The sequence below is a fragment of the Thermothelomyces thermophilus genome, chromosome 6, assembly GCF_000226095.1.
Source record: "Thermothelomyces thermophilus ATCC 42464 chromosome 6, complete sequence".
Taxonomy (NCBI): Eukaryota; Fungi; Ascomycota; class Sordariomycetes; order Sordariales; family Chaetomiaceae; genus Thermothelomyces; species Thermothelomyces thermophilus.
Window position 1 is genome coordinate 2,347,089 of NC_016477.1, and position 16,647 is coordinate 2,363,735.

The window sequence follows — 16,647 nt, forward strand, 5'->3', positions numbered from 1 at the left end:
CGTACTCGGACGTTGCCCCTTGTGTATTAACCCCAAACGTGCACAGTGCGTTGACACGGAGCCGACAGCCAACTGAAGGAGAACCAGTCGTTTTGCTCGATGATTCGTTCGTGATGGTGGAGTTGAGATCCGTTCCTGGTCAAGTTACAACGGAGCAACCCCCTTTCCCGGGGCGGGATCCGCGATTGGGCATCTCCAATCCGCTCTGAAGTCCCCGACCTGAGAGTCTGGCCCTGGGCCTCCCTTCCCCCAGCAACCCAACCCGTTTGGAGGGCTTACCTCGTAGTGTACACTAGTTACTGGGCGCCTCCCCTGCGAAATCTCCGCATCGTCTCGTGTCACTGTTGCCGCAAAGGAGAGGCACGCGTTGAGAGACAGCTGCCCCGCTGCCGAGTGAGATTTTTTTCCGGCCGACTGCTTTTGGGTCGGTGACTGGGTATCCCTGCTCTAGGGAACAGGCCCGAAGTGATCAACCCGCTTTCATGGTAGGGCCCTTCTGGGCTGGCAGGCCAATTCAGGAACAAGATAAGGACCGCTGGACCGCTCTCAATTTAGGGGCCAGCCAGGTTTGTTCATCAGCGACTCTCTGGCACTGGCATAATTTTTCTTTCCCCTCCTCCCACCTGCCCCCAGCTTCTGTCCTTCGTTTCTTGCCTGCTATTTATATTGTTTTGAAATTCGATGCCGCTCGCTTTTTTCGCTGGGGCGGCACAGCACTCTCGTTGAGTCAGATTCTGCATCGCTTTCGCCCACCATGGTTGCCAAGCTCGGCTCGCCGCTGGGTAAGCCGTCCTTGGCGGCCACGACGGCCCAGTTCAGGAACTGTTTGCCAGCGCAGTTTCGGCGCGTTCTACCCCTCTACGTCGCCGCCATTTGCCTCGTTCTCTTCGTCTTTAACCTGAACCTCTTCCCGTCGAGCGTGCCCATCAGTCGTCCGGCGGTGCCCGCGGCAAGCGTGCCCCAGGTCCGGAACGAGTTCCCCAGGAAGATATGGCAAACGTGGAAGGTGAACCCGCTCAAGTTCGAGGAGCGGGACCTCAACACTGCGCGGACATGGCTCGCCAAGAATCCCGATTACCGGTACGAGGTCCTGACCGACGACAATGACATGCGCTATGTCGAGTACCACTTTGGGCCGAACGGCTTCAACCGTCCCGACATTGTCGAGTTTTATCGCGGTCTCAAGGCGGCCATCGTCAAGGCCGATCTGCTGCGGTACATGATCATGTACGCCGAAGGCGGTATCTATGCCGATATCGACGTTGAGGCCCTGAAGCCCGCGTCCAAGTTCATCCCGGCGAGGTTTGACGAGAAAGATATCGACATGGTGGTCGGCGTCGAGATTGACGAGCCCGACTGGAAGGACCACCCGATCCTTGGTCCCAAGTCGCGTTCCTTCTGCCAGTGGACTTTCATGTGCAAGCCACAGCTCCCCGTCATGATGAGGCTGATTGAGCAGATCATGACGTGGCTGAACGGCGTCGCCAAAGAACAAGGGGTTACCATCGGCGAGGTCAATCTGGATTTCGATCAGATCATCAGCGGCACGGGACCATCGGCTTTCACCGAGGCCATCATGGCTGAGATGGAACAGAACAAGGAGGATCCCAACCTCAAGATTGACTGGGACCTGTTCCACGACCTAGACGAGTCCAAGGTGGTGAGCCGGGTGCTCGTACTCACCGTCGAGGCGTTCGCTGCTGGGCAGGGGCACTCACATTCCGGCACCCACGACTCCAGAGCCGCTCTCGTCCGACACCACTATCACGCCTCCAACTGGCCCAGCAGGCATCCCCGTTACAGCCATCCGGCGTACGGCGAGGTCGAGAGGTGCAATTGGAACCCCGAGTGCGTCAGGACGTGGGACAAGAACGTCGAAGCCTTTTCGAAGCTCTCGGATGAGGAGAAAGCGAAGATCATTGAACAAAAACAAAAAGAAAAGGAGGAGGAGGAGAAGAAGAGGAAAGCTGAAGAGGAGCAGAGGAGGAAAGCTGAGGAGGAGAAGAAGAAGAAGCAAAAGGAGGAGGAGAAGAAGAAGAAAGAGGCCGAAGAGGCGGAGCGGAAGAAGAAGGAGGAAGAGGAGGCATCGAAGGAGAAAGAGAAGGAGAAGGCCGAGGGCCAGCAGAAGGAGCAGGAACCGGAGCAGCAGAAGAAGTCCGGTTGGTTTTCATGAACTGCGTTGCCATCTTCTTTCTTCTTCAGCAACCTTGAGGGCTGAAGAGGGGCGTACTGCACTTGGCGGGGGGGAAGGGTGGGGGGGTTGTCTGAGGGTTTATGTTTAATGAAAAGCGTCTTCCTACCTGGTATGCGCTGGAGGGGTAGAGGGTTCGACTGAGGGAGGACAGCATTGGGTTCGGGCGGCACCATTCTCTCACCAGCGAAGAAAAGTCGATGGTGCTCGGTGACTTGGCCGGGGCCTTAAGCGGATGGGATGCATGACTGCTCTTTTTTCTTAGATGTACATAGGTATGCTTGCTTAGACCGCTGAGTCCGGGGACTTTGCTGCTTCTTGGTTGGCGTTTTTACTGGGTCGTGGCTGTGGGACCTCGCGCTGGAGTTGTTGTCGTCGTCGTGCTGGGGTGGCATTAATTAGACAGGTGCTATGAAAGTAATTAATACCAGTATTGAATCTCATGACAGCCAAGCCGACAATGGCGACCCGACAAAGTAGGCGTTGCGGTTGGGAAGGTCTCTAATAAACAGGCGGGCGTTTCGGACCGGACCGGGCCAAAGCGACTTCACCCACACACTTGGGTGCTATTGATGCCAGCGACGCAGGACCCAACAGCGGTAGGAAAAAGGGCCGAGGGGAAGCTGGTCAGCGACTAGTTGGTTAGTCAAAAACATAGGTGGCTCAGCGGCTCTATGTATTATTGTACAATGGACCGACTGATCGAGCTGCATTTTCATGGCTTCAATTGCAGTTGCGATTACAAACAGCCTGAAATGCCGGTCTATCCCCAAAGGTCGAGGGCGGGGCACACAGTCTGATGGCAGGCCGACGCGACAACTTCACTGATTTGCTGACTTGCGAAGGGGGGGACTCCAGCAAGGTGCTGTAAAGTAAAACAAAGAAGAGAGATCAAGGTCCCAAAACCCGATTTGACTCGGGTTTTGAGGCGGGGCGGTTGCTTCCACAATTTTGTTGCATTCACGCAGCGTGACGAGTTCCCACGGCTTACAGCACCTCACAGATCGTTCCTGCCACGGGCGCCTGGCTAAGCTTGAATCGAACCAAGCCTGCGCCGCAATTCGTCTTCGTACTTGTGCACGCCGACTGTGCTACGGCATTGATTGATAGCTGCGAGCTTGCCCTAATTACTGCATACGACGAACTGGAGTTTCCCGTGCTACGCACCGTCTATTCGCCGACTCGGAATGATTTGGCTTGTGCCTATAACGGCCAAGGGTACCGATTAGAGGGGGCACCGAACCCCATAACCACCGTCATGGCAAACTTTACCCGAGGGAGCCACGAACACTCCGTCAACACTCTTTGCTTGAACAGACTGCGCGGCACGGGTCGCTTTAACCAAAGTTGGACTTTGGCGTGCTTCGTTAGACGACACTTTGACAGTCACCTGAAAGAGCACCCAAATAACCTACAGATGCGGTATCGTTATTATCCCCGGGCGCCGGAACGGAGACCGATAATATACACGTTGATTAAATAAAAATATGCAAGTCAATCTAATTCACGGGTCGTCCCGCATGCGGGCCGTAACTATGATCGGTTGCATCTGAATTGCATCTGAACGGCTCTTAATAAGTCTCATGCCGATGCCATCATTCGGCGCCGTCTCACAGTACGACATCCTGCCCGCAACAAACATATCCAGGCATCGGGCTGAGTTACGTCTTCCGGCTTCGCCAGGGTTTCTCTTCCGGTCGGCTTCACTCTCTCTGTTCACCCCGACCAGTTCGATCGCCTCCTTGCTCTGACATCGTCTTGTTCGAGACGGCTTGCCGTCATCTAAGTCTTGAATCAGAGTATTAACCCCTGTTTAGACGAAAGCAGAAAGAACCTCTGCCCGAAACACAGTCCAAGGCTGAGCTAAGTTAAAGTAATTAACTTTGCCCTCCCCCCGGGCCCCGGGCCCCCCCCAACAAATGCCGCCGGCAGCCTCGCTGGTCAGACGCCTGAGCGGAGGTACTGACTAAAGTATTAATTCAGCGCTACGGTTTGAGATCCGTGCAAGGCCTCAAACTGCTTGCTGAACGGTTGGTCGATGTACCCGACCGGCGACTTGGGGATATAGAAGGTCGACCGGTCGTACGGGTTCAGGTCGATGCCCTCCTTGATGCGGAACGGCAGGTCCGGAGTCGAGATGTAGTACCTCCCAAAGGTGGTGATCACGTCCTTGTCCGGATACTCCTTGTCCACCAGAGCCTTGGCGTCCCGGGGTGTGAGCGAGCCGGCGATCAGGACCGGGCGGTCCCACAGCCTGAGGGCAAAGTCCAGGGTCTCGTCCTCCGGCGGGGTGACGTCCGCGTTCCCGCTCACCCGGGCTTGCACCAGGTGGAGATAGGCGAGGCCGAACTCGTTGAGCTTGGAGATGAGGTGCGAGAACTGCGGGACGGGATCGTCCATCCTCATGCCCTGGAAGCGCGACCACGGGCTCAGCCGGATGGCGGTCCTCTCGGCGCCGACCGCGTCGATGACGGCCCGGACCACCTCCAGCGCGAAGCGCGACCGGTTCTCCACGCTGCCGCCGTACTCGTCCGTCCGCCGGTTGACCGTGTCCTGGATGAACTGGTCGATCAGGTAGCCGTTGGCGCCGTGGATCTCGACGCCGTCGAAGCCGGCCTCGACGGCCCTGCGCGCCGCGTCCGCGTACTCGCGCACCCGCTCCTTGATCTCCTCCACCGTCAGGGCCTCGGGCACGGGCGCGTTCTCGACCCCCGGCAGGGGCACCGGCAGGGGCACCGCGCTAGACGAGTGGATGCGGATCCCCTCGCGGGCGGCGACGGCCGGGTTGGCGGTGCGGCCGAGCGCCCAGAGCTGGCAGAAGATGTAGCCGCCCTTGGCGTGCACGGCGTCGGTGACGCGACGCCACGCCGCCACCTGGTCGGCGTTGTAGATGCCCGGCACGTTGTCGTAGCCGCCCGCCGACGGCGAGATGAGGGTCGCCTCCGTCACCAGCAGCGTCCCCGGTAGCGAGGCGGCCCGCTGCGCGTAGTGGGTCGCCACCAGGTCCGCGATCGGCACGTGCTCGTCCGAGGCGCGATAGCGCGTCAGCGGCGCCATGGCGATGCGGTGGCCGAGCCTGATGGAGGGCGAGAGGGAGAGGGGCTGAAAGAGCCGCGTCTCACCCTGCTGTGATTGGTCTTGGACGGAGCCCATCTCGGCCGAGCGAGTTTCGCTAATTATTAATAATAGTCCTTTTTTTTTTCCTTTGAAGAAAGAGAAGGGAAAGAAAAGGCTGTTGAATTTCGGTGAGGGGGGGTTAGCCTCTTGAGTATTAATTCTGGGACAGTGAAAATGACAAGATGTATTTATGTGTATGGCTTAATAAGGGGTATTGTAGTCGAGTGAGAGTAATTAATTATTACCTTCCTAATTAAGTGATGATCTTGTCTGAAGTTTTTGTAACCGCTGCTTGGTGTTGTTAAGAATCTGAAGGTCAATGAGTAATAACCAGGGTATTATCTAAAACTTGCGATTTTGAAACTCGGGAATGTCTCGGCTCTAATTATATATAAATTGGCAGCTCGAGCGGAGCGGAAACGGTGGAGAGCAGAGTCGCCAACTGCCTCATTATCCACAGTGGCCATGATTTCAAATCCGTCTACGGAGTATTACAAAACTTCTCCGCTGTTCCACCGCCATGTCGTTCCTACCCCACACCCCACGGCAATCATGCCGCAAGAGCCGAGTTCGATGTCGCCATAGCCATAGCTCGGTCTGTCGCATCGCGGGGCCGATCTTACTGCGTAAGCATAAAAAGTGTTCGCGAGCATCGCCATCGCTTACCCCCGAGTCACGTTTGTACACACGGCACGGAGTAATTAATCAGATCGGACAAGCTGTATTGCATGATCTTGGGGTTAATTATAATAATAGACAACACCTCAAGGGGATCATTGATATGCTAAGCAGACAGCTACTAAAATAAGGGTTGCATACGGCACAGAGTGAAAAGCTACTGGGCCATTGGGGTAACTACCTTATCTATAATTACTCGAATCACTGGTGACACAAGAGAGATTCATAAGCGCAGGAAAACCGCCCTCAATGCATGTATATCGTCCATGCAGGCTTAATAATGCGTTGATGGTGCACGGTCTTGGCTTGGAAACCATTTCTCGGCTCCGAAAGCCACTTCAACTCCCCGAGGCCGACCACTAAGAATGCGAAGTGCAAAGTCGAGGACCTCGTTTTCTGGCCGCACATAAGATCCGACAGAATGGTGTCTTTCCGAAACACCGAGCGGCATCCAATACAGAGTAATTAATGGATCCCGTGAATGGTGAGACAAAGAATCCATCCCTTTGGCACTGGTGCCGGAGTCGGGAATGGTGCTGTGCCGAAAACCCGAAAACCCGAAAACCCTTGGGAAAGGCCTAGCTGCCGATGAGAACTTTGCGATGCTCAAACCGTCGAACGAAAGGGCGAGGGTGATGCGAGGGACCGGGGAATGTTTCCGCCGTTTAATCTCGAATGAGACTGTAATTAAGAGGCAGGCATTTGTTCACGAATTGAGACTCTTTTGAAGGTTGGCGATGACATCGTTCATCCTATCGGCGAGATCCATCAACCTCTCTGAGATGGGCGCATCCTCTTCCCCTTCCGACAAGGAGCTGCTCTCTTCTTTTTCGTTCTGGCATTGCTGCTCGCCCGATTCAGCTGCAGCCTCCTCGGTAGCAGCAGCGGCAGCAGCGGCCGCGGCCTCCCTCTTCATGGCACGCCGACCTTTGCGCTCCTTGGTCACCTTCTTGGGCATCTTTTTGGTGAACTGCAATTTGGCGGCGGCGAGGTCGTGATCACGGTAAGCCGATATGTCGGCGATGAGCCTGGGGTCGACCTCCCCTTCCTTGGGAATGTACTTGCTGACGAGGTCGTTCTTGAAGACGGTGTGCTCGGACCCGTCAACACAGTTACTCTTGCGGTAGCAAAGAATTCGGGACGCCTCCATGAGCTGGTCGTCGCCCTTGGGCTTGGAGAGGGTCTTGAGCAGCCCGAGGCTGGCGTTCCTGAAGAGGGGGTCGGTGATGGGAGAGACGCCGTTGACCTCGGTCCAACGCTTTCCGAGAATGTAAACCTTCTTGACGAAAGCGCGGGTGAGGGGCAGCATGGTGAAGCACACCAGATCCCACTGGTCGATGGCGAGAGCCACCCAGTTGATCCGGGTGTTCCAGGGAGGCATGCCGGCGCGGTTCGTGATGAGGTGAGTCACCAACGTGGCTGGCGAAACCCGCGTCATCATGGCGCTGAAGAAGGAATTGCGGTCAGCAGATTCTTCCCCAGAGCGCCGATCTGGTCCGAGAAGGATACAAGCTTAACCAAACAGAAACCAAGAGCACGTACCAGTCATCTGCATCATGGTCGACCACGTTGCAGAAGAAGCAACCCGTCATGTCGCCCTCGTCGTCGTGCGTGGGCACTGGACAGACGGCGAGAGTGTGGCCGAATGCGCCACATCTCTGGAGCAATCCGGTAAATCAATTAATATTAAATTAGCAAACAACTCGCTGTCGGACAGCGCGCCCACGACGCGCAACTTGAAGCGATGGGCGGCCGGCACCAGAGCTTGGAAGGCACTCACAGGGTTTGCGCAAATAGGACCGGGCGGACCGTGTATGTTACCGCCGGGTGCGGTATGCTCGACGGCGCGGGCGAGCATCTCCTTGAAAAAGGCGTGGCTATCCAACCTTTCCTTTTCCGTGACCATCTTGGGGTCGCTATGCAGCAGCCTCCAGGCCTGGTGCCTGCGAACACGTGTAAGCCCGTCTATTCCGTAAAGAACAAGAGGAGGAATAATAATGAGAATAGTCGATGAAATCCAAACATGAGGACACGAGATAGGCTAATTACATAGAGGCCAAGGCAAAGTACACGTACCACTTATCGTGAACCGTTCCCACCGGTTTCTGGGTCGAACCTTGCGACCCGGCCGCAGTGGCGGTCCCGTCGACCGGTGAAAAAGCTGCCTTCTTGGCCCTCTTGTTCTTTTTCTTGCCGGTCTTGCCGGCAGCAATCTTGGGCTCGGTGTCGCCCGTCGTGCTTGTGTTGGCGATCTCGCGGTCGCAGCTGGGTTTGCCAGTCTCGTTGCTTCTCACCGAAGCGACCGCCTCCTCTTCGGCGCGCGTGGTTTCGTCGCTTGTCATTCTTCCAGAAAAAAAAGGAGTCGAATCAGCGGCTGATCAGGGGACAAAATGCGAGTGTAACTTGAGAAATATAAGAATTGGCCTGTCGCCTGCGCGGGAACCAAAGATTAGAAAACTTACTCGAGACTGTTGAACAAGATCTCGCTATTGGTCGGCAAAGGATTGGAAGTGAAAATAGAGTCCTCTGGCGGCGGGTCTGGCTGCCCGCAAAAACAGCAGCGGCGGGTCCTAGGGGCGATGAGGGAGAACAGGTCGCCCTGTGCTCCCCGCAGGCTCGGCTGGGTAGTCGGACCCTCGGCAGCGATGCCTGTGAACAACCCCGTGGGGTAGTGGTTAGCAAGATCCGCTTTTTGTTACTTTGGTTCTCGGCGACTGGGACATTGGCGATTTTGATGTGTTGTCTAATTACTTAGTGCTTACCATTGTCAGTAGAGCGGGTGTCCATCTCGTCAAGATCTGCCGAGAACTAGGTTAAGAGAAGTCAAAGCAGGTGGTGGAGGAGGATGTGAAATACCTGTTCGCTCATGTGCGGTGTGCAGTTAAGAGAGAAGAAATGAAGAGCAGGTCGAAAAAGGACAGAGTGTGGGCCAGAAGCGATAGCATATTAAGCGCTCAGCATGTGTCTAGTTAGAACGCGCATACAACAGTTCACAGCTTCCCATCTTTGTTTAATTATAGACTAATCAGGTGAGGTTATCTCTTCCTCCTTGTTCAGAAGCAGGTATCAAACAATTGTTGAAAATATCAATCTGGTGTTATTAGGTTCTGTCATGTCCATGGCTGATTCTCACGAATTAGTTAGTATAAAACAGGAAGATAAAGCTCCCTCGAGTTAGGTTGATTATTCAAAGACGTGGCTTGGATCGTACCAAAGGACACGAAGTTGAGAATACATCTTGATCGGTATAGGATATAATTAGTAAGTGATTTCCTGAACGAACTATTAATACTGTCTATCGTAGCAGCGTAGACGAGCGCAGTGAGAAAGTTGTACAATGTGGCATGCACTGTAATTATCAATCCATCTCTTTTTTTCTTCTTTAAAATGACACTCTTGTTCCTTTTCTTCCCCCCTTCTGCTTGATGATAACACTCGCTGTGGCGTAGGCCATAGCACAGCTAGCTGACCTGCCACCGGGCAAACAGATCCCAACCCTGATCCCCGAGGATGGAGTTAGAAGAGGATTATCAGTATTACCGAGTTACTATTGCCTTTGAAGATACCTCAACTCAAAGCATATGCTGGTCTACACCGTATTCCCAATAACCACGGAAATCATACAGAGATAAAAAAAAAAAAAAAAAAACACCGCCATCCAAGTCGCACAATCATCGTAGATGCTTCCACCCGTTGTGCACCACAATCTGCATCTCGTCCACGACGCAGAACTCGCCCTTCTCTTCCCTGCCCTCGCCGGCCCTCGCCCATCGCTCGATCCGCCTTCTGACCTCTTGCTCCTCGAACCAGGGCGTGGTGAGCCACCGGGCGAGCCTGTTCTTCCACAGGCCAAAGTACACTTCTGAGAGCGAGAGCCAGCTACCGCCACCGCCGCCGCCGGTGTCGCTGTGGCCATTCTCATCATCATCATCATCATCATCACGGCGACGAGGAGCGTTCCGGTGCACCGCGTCGTACGCCTTCCTGTCGTAGCCGACGCGCACGGCCGGGTTGACAAAGACGCCGCGGGAGCGCGAGGCCGGGTTGTCGGCGTGGATGAGGCAGCACTCGGAGGCCTCGAGGTGCGAGGTGGCGAGGTCGTCCGGGATGCCGCGGAACCGGAGGCCGCGGATGCCCGCGAAGGTCGACGCCGGCATGGCGACTGTTTTGTTTCGGAGAAACGAAGACGGGAAAAAAAAAGTCAGTTCAGCCCGGGGACGCGAGGGACGCAGAAGAAAAAAGAGGAAGAGAAGAGAGGAGGAAGGAGGGAAGGGAGGAAGGGAAGAACATACCTATGCCGTTCCAGCAGCTTGATACGGGGACAGGCTTTGCGTTGATCATCGCTTTTCGGGATTGGGAGGCACGGAAGTAGGGCCATGTCTGTGTGGCATATTGGTGGCCGCGCGCGTCGCGGAGGGCGAAGGTGTCGTAGAAGTTGGGAGGTTTGCTAAAGTCGAGGGAGCAGGCGGCGGCGTAGCGGCCGTTATTGGTTTTGAGGAGGTTTAGGACATCAGAGACCTGCGGGGTGTTGTTAGACAGTGGCTAACATAATGGACTTAGAGGGATAACTGGGTTTGCAGAGCAGGTACATACGGTAAAAACAACGTCTCCCAGGAAGAGGACCTGATCGAACGTCGTTCCGTTCTCTGCAAGCTCCAACAGCGGCCGCAGAGAGAGGTTCCGTAACTTGGAGAGGTAAGGGATTCTCCTAGGCATCCTCGTCCCGTCAGGTATCGTGATCCACCCTTCATCCGCCGGCGGCTGGGTGATCAGATCCTTATGCGTCTCCTGATCCAGAATGATCTTCCTTGCGACGCCCATCGTCTCCAGCTCCTTGTCGAGCTCGCGCAGAGCCCCCTTGGTGTCGTCCCAGCTCCCGCTCTCGTAGACGCTCACAAAGACATTATTCGCCCCAAACGTCTTGACCAGATCCAGGACCGCTTTGTTCCACTCGGACCGCAGGATGTCCTCGTTGTTCCAGTGCAGGCTCGCAATGTAGACCCGTGTCGGCTCGATCAGGTCGGTTCGCGCAATGGCCTCTCTCTCGGCGCGGGAGATGCGGTAGTAACATCGGTGAGCCTCGATAATCGTCCAGACGAGGTATACGAACAGGAGCTTCTGGAGAGCCGAGCGGATCTTGGGGAGCAGTCGCGTTCGGCGAGCCGCCATCGTGGGGTCTGTGGTTGGGCCGGCCCTCTCATGAGGATCATAGGGGTTCGAGGTTTCGGGTTTGGCTGGGGAATTAGCCAGCAGCCATCGCAGCAGCGGCGGCGGCAGCAAGCGGAGTAGCTATACTTGTGCGACTGAAGGCCACGCACCTTGCAGGTCGGAGCTGACGTGAGGTTAAGGTTCGGTTCAGTGGGGAACCACGCGCCAAGACGCGGGTAAGCACTGTTCCTGAAACCGTCGGCTCAGCGATCACATGCAAGGGTTCTCTGCAACATTTGACTCCCGGGTCCCGCCTTGCCTGGGCCCTCCGTCTGTGATGAATAATTAAGACGATGATGTCAGCAACGGCGGGAAGGGTCTCTGATGGAAGTTTCAGGCCCGAGTCTCCATGAGCCCCGAACTCAATTTGGTAGCTACACCTCGGTCAGCTTTAGAAACTACAAACAGTCCGGGCTGTGCTGCGTAATCCGTACTTACTAGTACTTCCTTCGGTCCATCACTTGCTCTCCCCAGCTTCCAGTGCCTCCACACCCACGCTCACCAAGCCTCCGATTAGCCTCCTCCACAACCCCTTGCCTTCGTTCCCGGCTCCTTCGTCAACCTTGCCGCCAACACCAGGACTGCGAGCGGTCCCCGTAAGCGTCTCGCGACTCCCCACAATAACCACCCCGGCTCGAGCCCTCGTCAACGCAACGTTCATCCTCCGTAGATCTTTCAGGAATCCGATCTCGCCGCTCTCGTTACACCGCACCGTGACCAAAACCACCACGTCCGCTTCTCGCCCCTGGAAGCCATCTATGCTCGACACCTCAACCTTCTTGGAGGAAGAGGCCAAGGGCGAGAGCAAGCGCGTGAGCAGTTCCGCTTGTTTTGCGTACGGCGTCAGCACGGCTACGGACTGCATTTCTTGCGTGTGATTCGATTGCGTCGTGTTGTTGCTCTGGCCGGATTTTGCGCCGCGCGGCGCGCACAGCAGCTGGCAGATCCGGAGACACAATTCGGCCTGACCCTTGTTGGACTTGGATTTGCCGCCGAGTTCTTCGCGTGCGAGGCAGTCGATGAAGACCATTCTGGCCAAGTCCCCGTCGCCACTTTGCGAGGGCGGCCAGGGGAATGCGGAATCAAAGAGCGGGCGGGTTATGGGCCGGACGCCGGTCAGGAGGCTACCGTTATAGAACTCGCCCGAAGGGAATGCGCAGATTTCGGGGTGCATGCGGTATTGGGTGTCGAGCATGAGACGGGAGAGGGCAGGGGCCGGAGCGAGCAGGGAGTGATCTTCCGCCCCCTTTGATTCCGTAAAGAGTCTCTCGAACAGGGACTTGTCGAACTCCATGGCGAGAGAATGCTGGTGCACCGTAGGCCGCAACTGGACGTGGTCGCCGACAAGGATGGCCTTCTCGCAGCCCTTGACGAGGGGGACGAGCGATGCTGGCTCGGTCTGCTGCGACGCTTCGTCCACAATGACGATGTCGAACGACTCCCGCCGGAGGAGACCGAGTCCGGCGCCGATGCAAGTGGTGAAGATGATGCTGCAGCTTTGGACCTTCTTCTTTGCCTGGTCCAGTGCCATACGATTGGCATAGATCTCTTGGCCTACCATGGCGTCACATGTGTATTTTCTCAAGTCCTCAGCCACTTTTCTAACCTCAGTCGAGACCCGCAGGGGAGCAAGACGTGGGTTGCTGGCTGTAACCTCTGCGCTCACTCGGCCGATGTACCGACGCATGACGTTGTCGACAGCGTTGTGTGTTGGGGCCGTCACCAATATTCTTGGCTTGTCGAAGCAGATCTGTAGGGCCCGGATAATCTCGACGATTGTTTCCGTCTTTCCCGTCCCAGGCGGACCCCATAGACAGGTCAGGGGCGACGTCAACGCGGCCTGGACCGCGGCGTTTTGGCTAGCGTTCAAGTTCTCCATCCGAGGGTACGAGGACAGTACGCGCTTATCTTCAATAGTCGGGATGGGATCAATTGCCGGGACATCGCCCAAGAGAATCTGGTTTGCTACTTGGCAGCAATGCTCGAAGTTGACGGCGTAGTCGAGCACCGCATCGAACATTGTCTTCGCCGTAGTAAACGGACCGCAATACTCCAATTTCCACGGACAGAGCTCATAGAAGAAGGGGAGCGGATGGAGGCATTGGAAGCGAGCAAGCCCTTGCTCAGAGTGTATGACAAGCGCATCGATTGTGTAGGGCTTGGCGAGAGGCATGTTGGATGGTGCAGTTGCCGCGGTCAGACGCACATGTGCCGAAGTCTCAGGGGTGCCACCGACCGAGTCGATACGAAAGACGACCTCAACGACCTGGTAGCCATCGCGATCCTCGGGCAAGAGCCGCAGCTGAAGCAAATCCTTCCTTGACTTCGCCTGCTCGGATGCTTCACCCACGTGATCCAGAGCGATGGCGATGCTGTTGCGAACAAAATGACGAACCAGGGCAGGTCGGCCTGGAAGTAGGCGGGTGCTCTCCGGCTCAAAGCACTCGAGGAGAACGTCCACGGCAATGTCTGGTCGTCGTATGGCCAGTGCCGTGAGCTCGATCAAATTGGCAAAGCTTTGAAAGGTCAAGCAGCGGACCCGCGATAGAAATGACCGCAATGGTGCGATGACCGAATCCTGTGCCTCGTTTGCTGAGAGAATATAGGCACGAAGGATGTCCGCCGATGAAGCCTCGAGCAGTGTCCGTAGGTTGTCCGAATCCTGGTCTACCGGCTCGATTGGCTCCATTCTGCCAAAACTGATGGCTAGGAACGGTGCGACCTTGAGAAAGCCTATCATTGTTGACAGCAGTCTCTCCGGCGGCACTCGATCCAGGCCCCCGTTTCTCAGTGCACTAAGTAAGTAGTCGAAGCTCCCCAGAAGGATGTGGGTTTGGGTGCGTTGATGCAGCCAGTTGAAAACTTCCATGAACTGGGCGGCAGTCGTAAAGCTTTTGAAAGTCGTGAACTTTTGATACCGGGCGATATCGACAATGTGTGCGGGTACCGAATTCCAGTCGACACCTGCTACGCTGGGAATGGTGTAGTCTTCGAGCTTGTTGTCGAACAGAGGTAGCCTCGTCTCGGTGTCGATGTGTTCTAACCAGAGATCAAGTGTCCGCATCGACTTGACGTCTCGATTACTGATGATATAGATTTCCTGGACCCCGTTAGTACACTTGGCTCCGTCACCACAGAAGCGGTCTTGCCTACTGCAGCGGAGAGGCCATTCCGATTCACCCTCCCAACATGTCTCTGGAGACCGCTGCTGAATTTGTTGAGCGCGATGCTGACACAACAGTCAAAGTTCTGTCCGCTGTCCACCGTCACCTGCCTTCGTCGCCGCCTGTCACCAACGTTCTGGATGTTCCGATAGGAGCTGTCATCCGACTGGGCCCTGGCAATGTAGATCCAGGTGTTGGCACGCTGTCCTTCAAAAAGTTGAAATACGCCGACGTCGCAGTACAACTGGTACGTCATCTTTGTTGGAAGCGACACCCGGCTTTGGGTCTCCGTTCCTTGCGAGTGGGGAAACGCAAACAGCCGTACGCTATCATCGACGACGCAGTCTTGTGAGGGCTCGATGATGCGAGGGACATAGATTGCGAGCGTGAGACGCTCGTCAACCCTCAGAACGAGCAGCTTCCGATGGAAGAGGCTCATGCTCTTGCTTGCTGTATCGAGAAAGGTAGCTAGCCGATCTCGCGAAGAGTCAAAGATGCGTTTCCACTGGATGCCAGGATGGTTGAGCTGAAACCGAGCTGCAGCCTCTTCGGGGAGTAAGCCAGAAGAACAGATGGCATTCCGAATCAGCGCTGGGGTCTCCCGCGAGGGCGGTAACTGCTGCAATATCCATGCTCTCTCCTCGCTCGTCAAGACATTCAAGTCGAAGAGATGAAGCAAGTCCTCGAATCGAGCGCCGTTCTTGCGACACCAACGCAGTGTCATGCAAAGCAGCTCAAATTCCGAAACGGCAACATCCTCGCGGCTCACAAGGAGCTCAACGACATCGAAGTCGCATCCCTCTAGTGCGCTCTTACCGTTTGACCTCTGAGCCTGCCAGATGAGTTTTTTTGCGGCCTCATGGAGCTCGTCGAGTACAAAAGGAAGACCATCGGGAGGCGGCGGCGGGGCCTTTTCTAGCCTCTGAGGTACCCGGATACGGTTTCCATCCACACACTGGGAGAACAATCGATTGAGTTCCTGGCATTGCTCTGCCATGGCTCCACAAGCTCGTGCCCAGTCGAGGTAGAGATTCTTCACGCGGCCCAAAGACGCGTTAGTGTAGCGGGCAAAATACTCAATACGATCGTCATCCGTGATAGGCTCAAACCTGATGCGGTCTTTAACACCAGGGTATTGTGCAGGCTGTGACAAAGTCGATGGAATGATTTCACTATCCCAACAAACAAAGACTATTGTGCAAATGGGAGAAAGTTAATAGACCTATATCCTTAGGTTGATGTGAGGGTAAGTGACACTTACATGTATCACCGTCCAGGTCACCCCCCGACATCATGTCCGCAGCAGGTCTCCGGCCCCGTGTTGGGAATACAATGCAATCGACCAGGTGAGCCAGTTCCTTTCTCTCGACGGCTCTGAATTTCTGCATGTCTCCTGGGTGCAGACACGGGTTTCTGGTTACTAAGATGTCGCATCCTTTCAAAGCGGATGGCTGTCCATCCCCATCCATGGTGATCTTGACAGCGCATTCGCCTTCCTTCAAAACACCCCAAGCGTCACAAACACCGAAGAGGAGCCTCGACTTGGGGATGAGAATTCGGCATTTCTGCTCTCCCCTCTTGTTCAGCATTTTCGCGAACTCGTTTTTGACGAGGGCCTGGATCCTCGACTGGACTGATTCTAGCGACTCCATCAAGACCCGCTCGGCGAGTTGTGGCATGTTGACATAGGAAAGAAATCGGAAGGCGCATCGTGGATCTTGGGACGCGTCAGCAAGGAAGCGAAAATGCTCCTCTTGTTTCTGCTTGAATACGGCACGATCAACGCCAAGGGCGTCAAGAAGGATGATGACCTCGTCGTTGAGGTAGCCGTAAGTGTAGGGCTAAGCCGAGTATCAGCACATGAAGAATAGGCCTGAGAGGGGTCACAGAACTACTGGCCTTCGAGTACTCAACAACCGAAAAAGAGTGGTCGTCACCGCCGGAAAACTTTTTCATCGACTTTCTCAGCTTCAGTAAACACTTCTTGTCCGCTGCCATACCCGGGTCGACCGTAACGACCCCCTTGTAACCGCGGTACCGTATTTGCATGACCGATGGAGTGTAACGGCGATTTCTGAATACGATGCCAACTCTTCTCGCAAGTTCCTGTGCCAGCTGAGGAGCAATCAAGCCGCAGCCGTCGGTAAAGATGTAGTCGGTGCTCTCAATATCTGGAATATCCTCGACGCGGTCCGGCGAAATTGTCATGGCGACTTTGGCAGTGGAGAAGAGCAGACCAATTCGTTTGGCCTTCTTTGCAACCGTCTTTATCTTGGAGAAATCCCCGAG

General features: G+C 55.4%; 4 protein-coding genes across 4 annotated transcripts; 1 reads left to right on the forward strand and 3 right to left on the reverse strand.

Annotated features, from left to right (window-relative positions):
* The first annotated feature begins 470 nt into the window (after window positions 1-470).
* Window positions 471-2,638, forward strand: MYCTH_2316301 (glycosyltransferase family 32 protein). The gene has a single exon (XM_003666098.1). The coding sequence runs from the start codon at window positions 755-757 to the stop codon at window positions 2,171-2,173; it is 1,419 nt and encodes a 472-aa protein (XP_003666146.1). The 5' UTR covers window positions 471-754; the 3' UTR covers window positions 2,174-2,638.
* A 1,527-nt stretch (window positions 2,639-4,165) lies between these two features.
* On the reverse strand, window positions 4,166-5,248 carry MYCTH_37947 (NADH:flavin oxidoreductase/NADH oxidase-like protein; the record flags this gene model as incomplete). Its single annotated transcript, XM_003666099.1, has 1 exon — window positions 4,166-5,248. One exon carries the CDS (start codon window positions 5,246-5,248, stop codon window positions 4,166-4,168), a length of 1,083 nt encoding a protein of 360 aa, XP_003666147.1.
* A 1,342-nt stretch (window positions 5,249-6,590) lies between these two features.
* MYCTH_2310626 (uncharacterized protein) lies at window positions 6,591-7,578 on the reverse strand. The gene has a single exon (XM_003666100.1). The coding sequence runs from the start codon at window positions 7,425-7,427 to the stop codon at window positions 6,693-6,695; it is 735 nt and encodes a 244-aa protein (XP_003666148.1). The 5' UTR covers window positions 7,428-7,578; the 3' UTR covers window positions 6,591-6,692.
* A 1,956-nt stretch (window positions 7,579-9,534) lies between these two features.
* On the reverse strand, window positions 9,535-11,625 carry MYCTH_2310628 (glycosyltransferase family 69 protein). Its single transcript, XM_003666101.1, has 3 exons — window positions 10,580-11,625; window positions 10,279-10,504; window positions 9,535-10,148 (listed from the first exon to the last, which is right to left on the reverse strand). Exons 1-3 carry the CDS (start codon window positions 11,153-11,155, stop codon window positions 9,658-9,660), a joined length of 1,293 nt encoding a protein of 430 aa, XP_003666149.1. The 5' UTR covers window positions 11,156-11,625; the 3' UTR covers window positions 9,535-9,657.
* Between the last annotated feature and the right edge of the window lie 5,022 nt (window positions 11,626-16,647).

Excerpts from the sequence above, each read along its gene's own strand:
- MYCTH_2316301 (XM_003666098.1), top strand. The coding sequence starts at position 755 with ATGGTTGCCAAGCTCGGCTCGCCGCTGGGTAAGCCGTCCTTGGCGGCC.
- MYCTH_2310626 (XM_003666100.1), bottom strand. The coding sequence starts at position 7,427 with ATGATGACGCGGGTTTCGCCAGCCACGTTGGTGACTCACCTCATCACG.
- MYCTH_2310628 (XM_003666101.1), bottom strand. The coding sequence starts at position 11,155 with ATGGCGGCTCGCCGAACGCGACTGCTCCCCAAGATCCGCTCGGCTCTC. Across the intron at positions 10,505-10,579 it reads TGGGAGACGTTGTTTTTACC|GTCTCTGATGTCCTAAACCT; the intron begins GTATGTACCTGC and ends AACACCCCGCAG. Across the intron at positions 10,149-10,278 it reads AAGCTGCTGGAACGGCATAG|TCGCCATGCCGGCGTCGACC; the intron begins GTATGTTCTTCC and ends GAAACAAAACAG.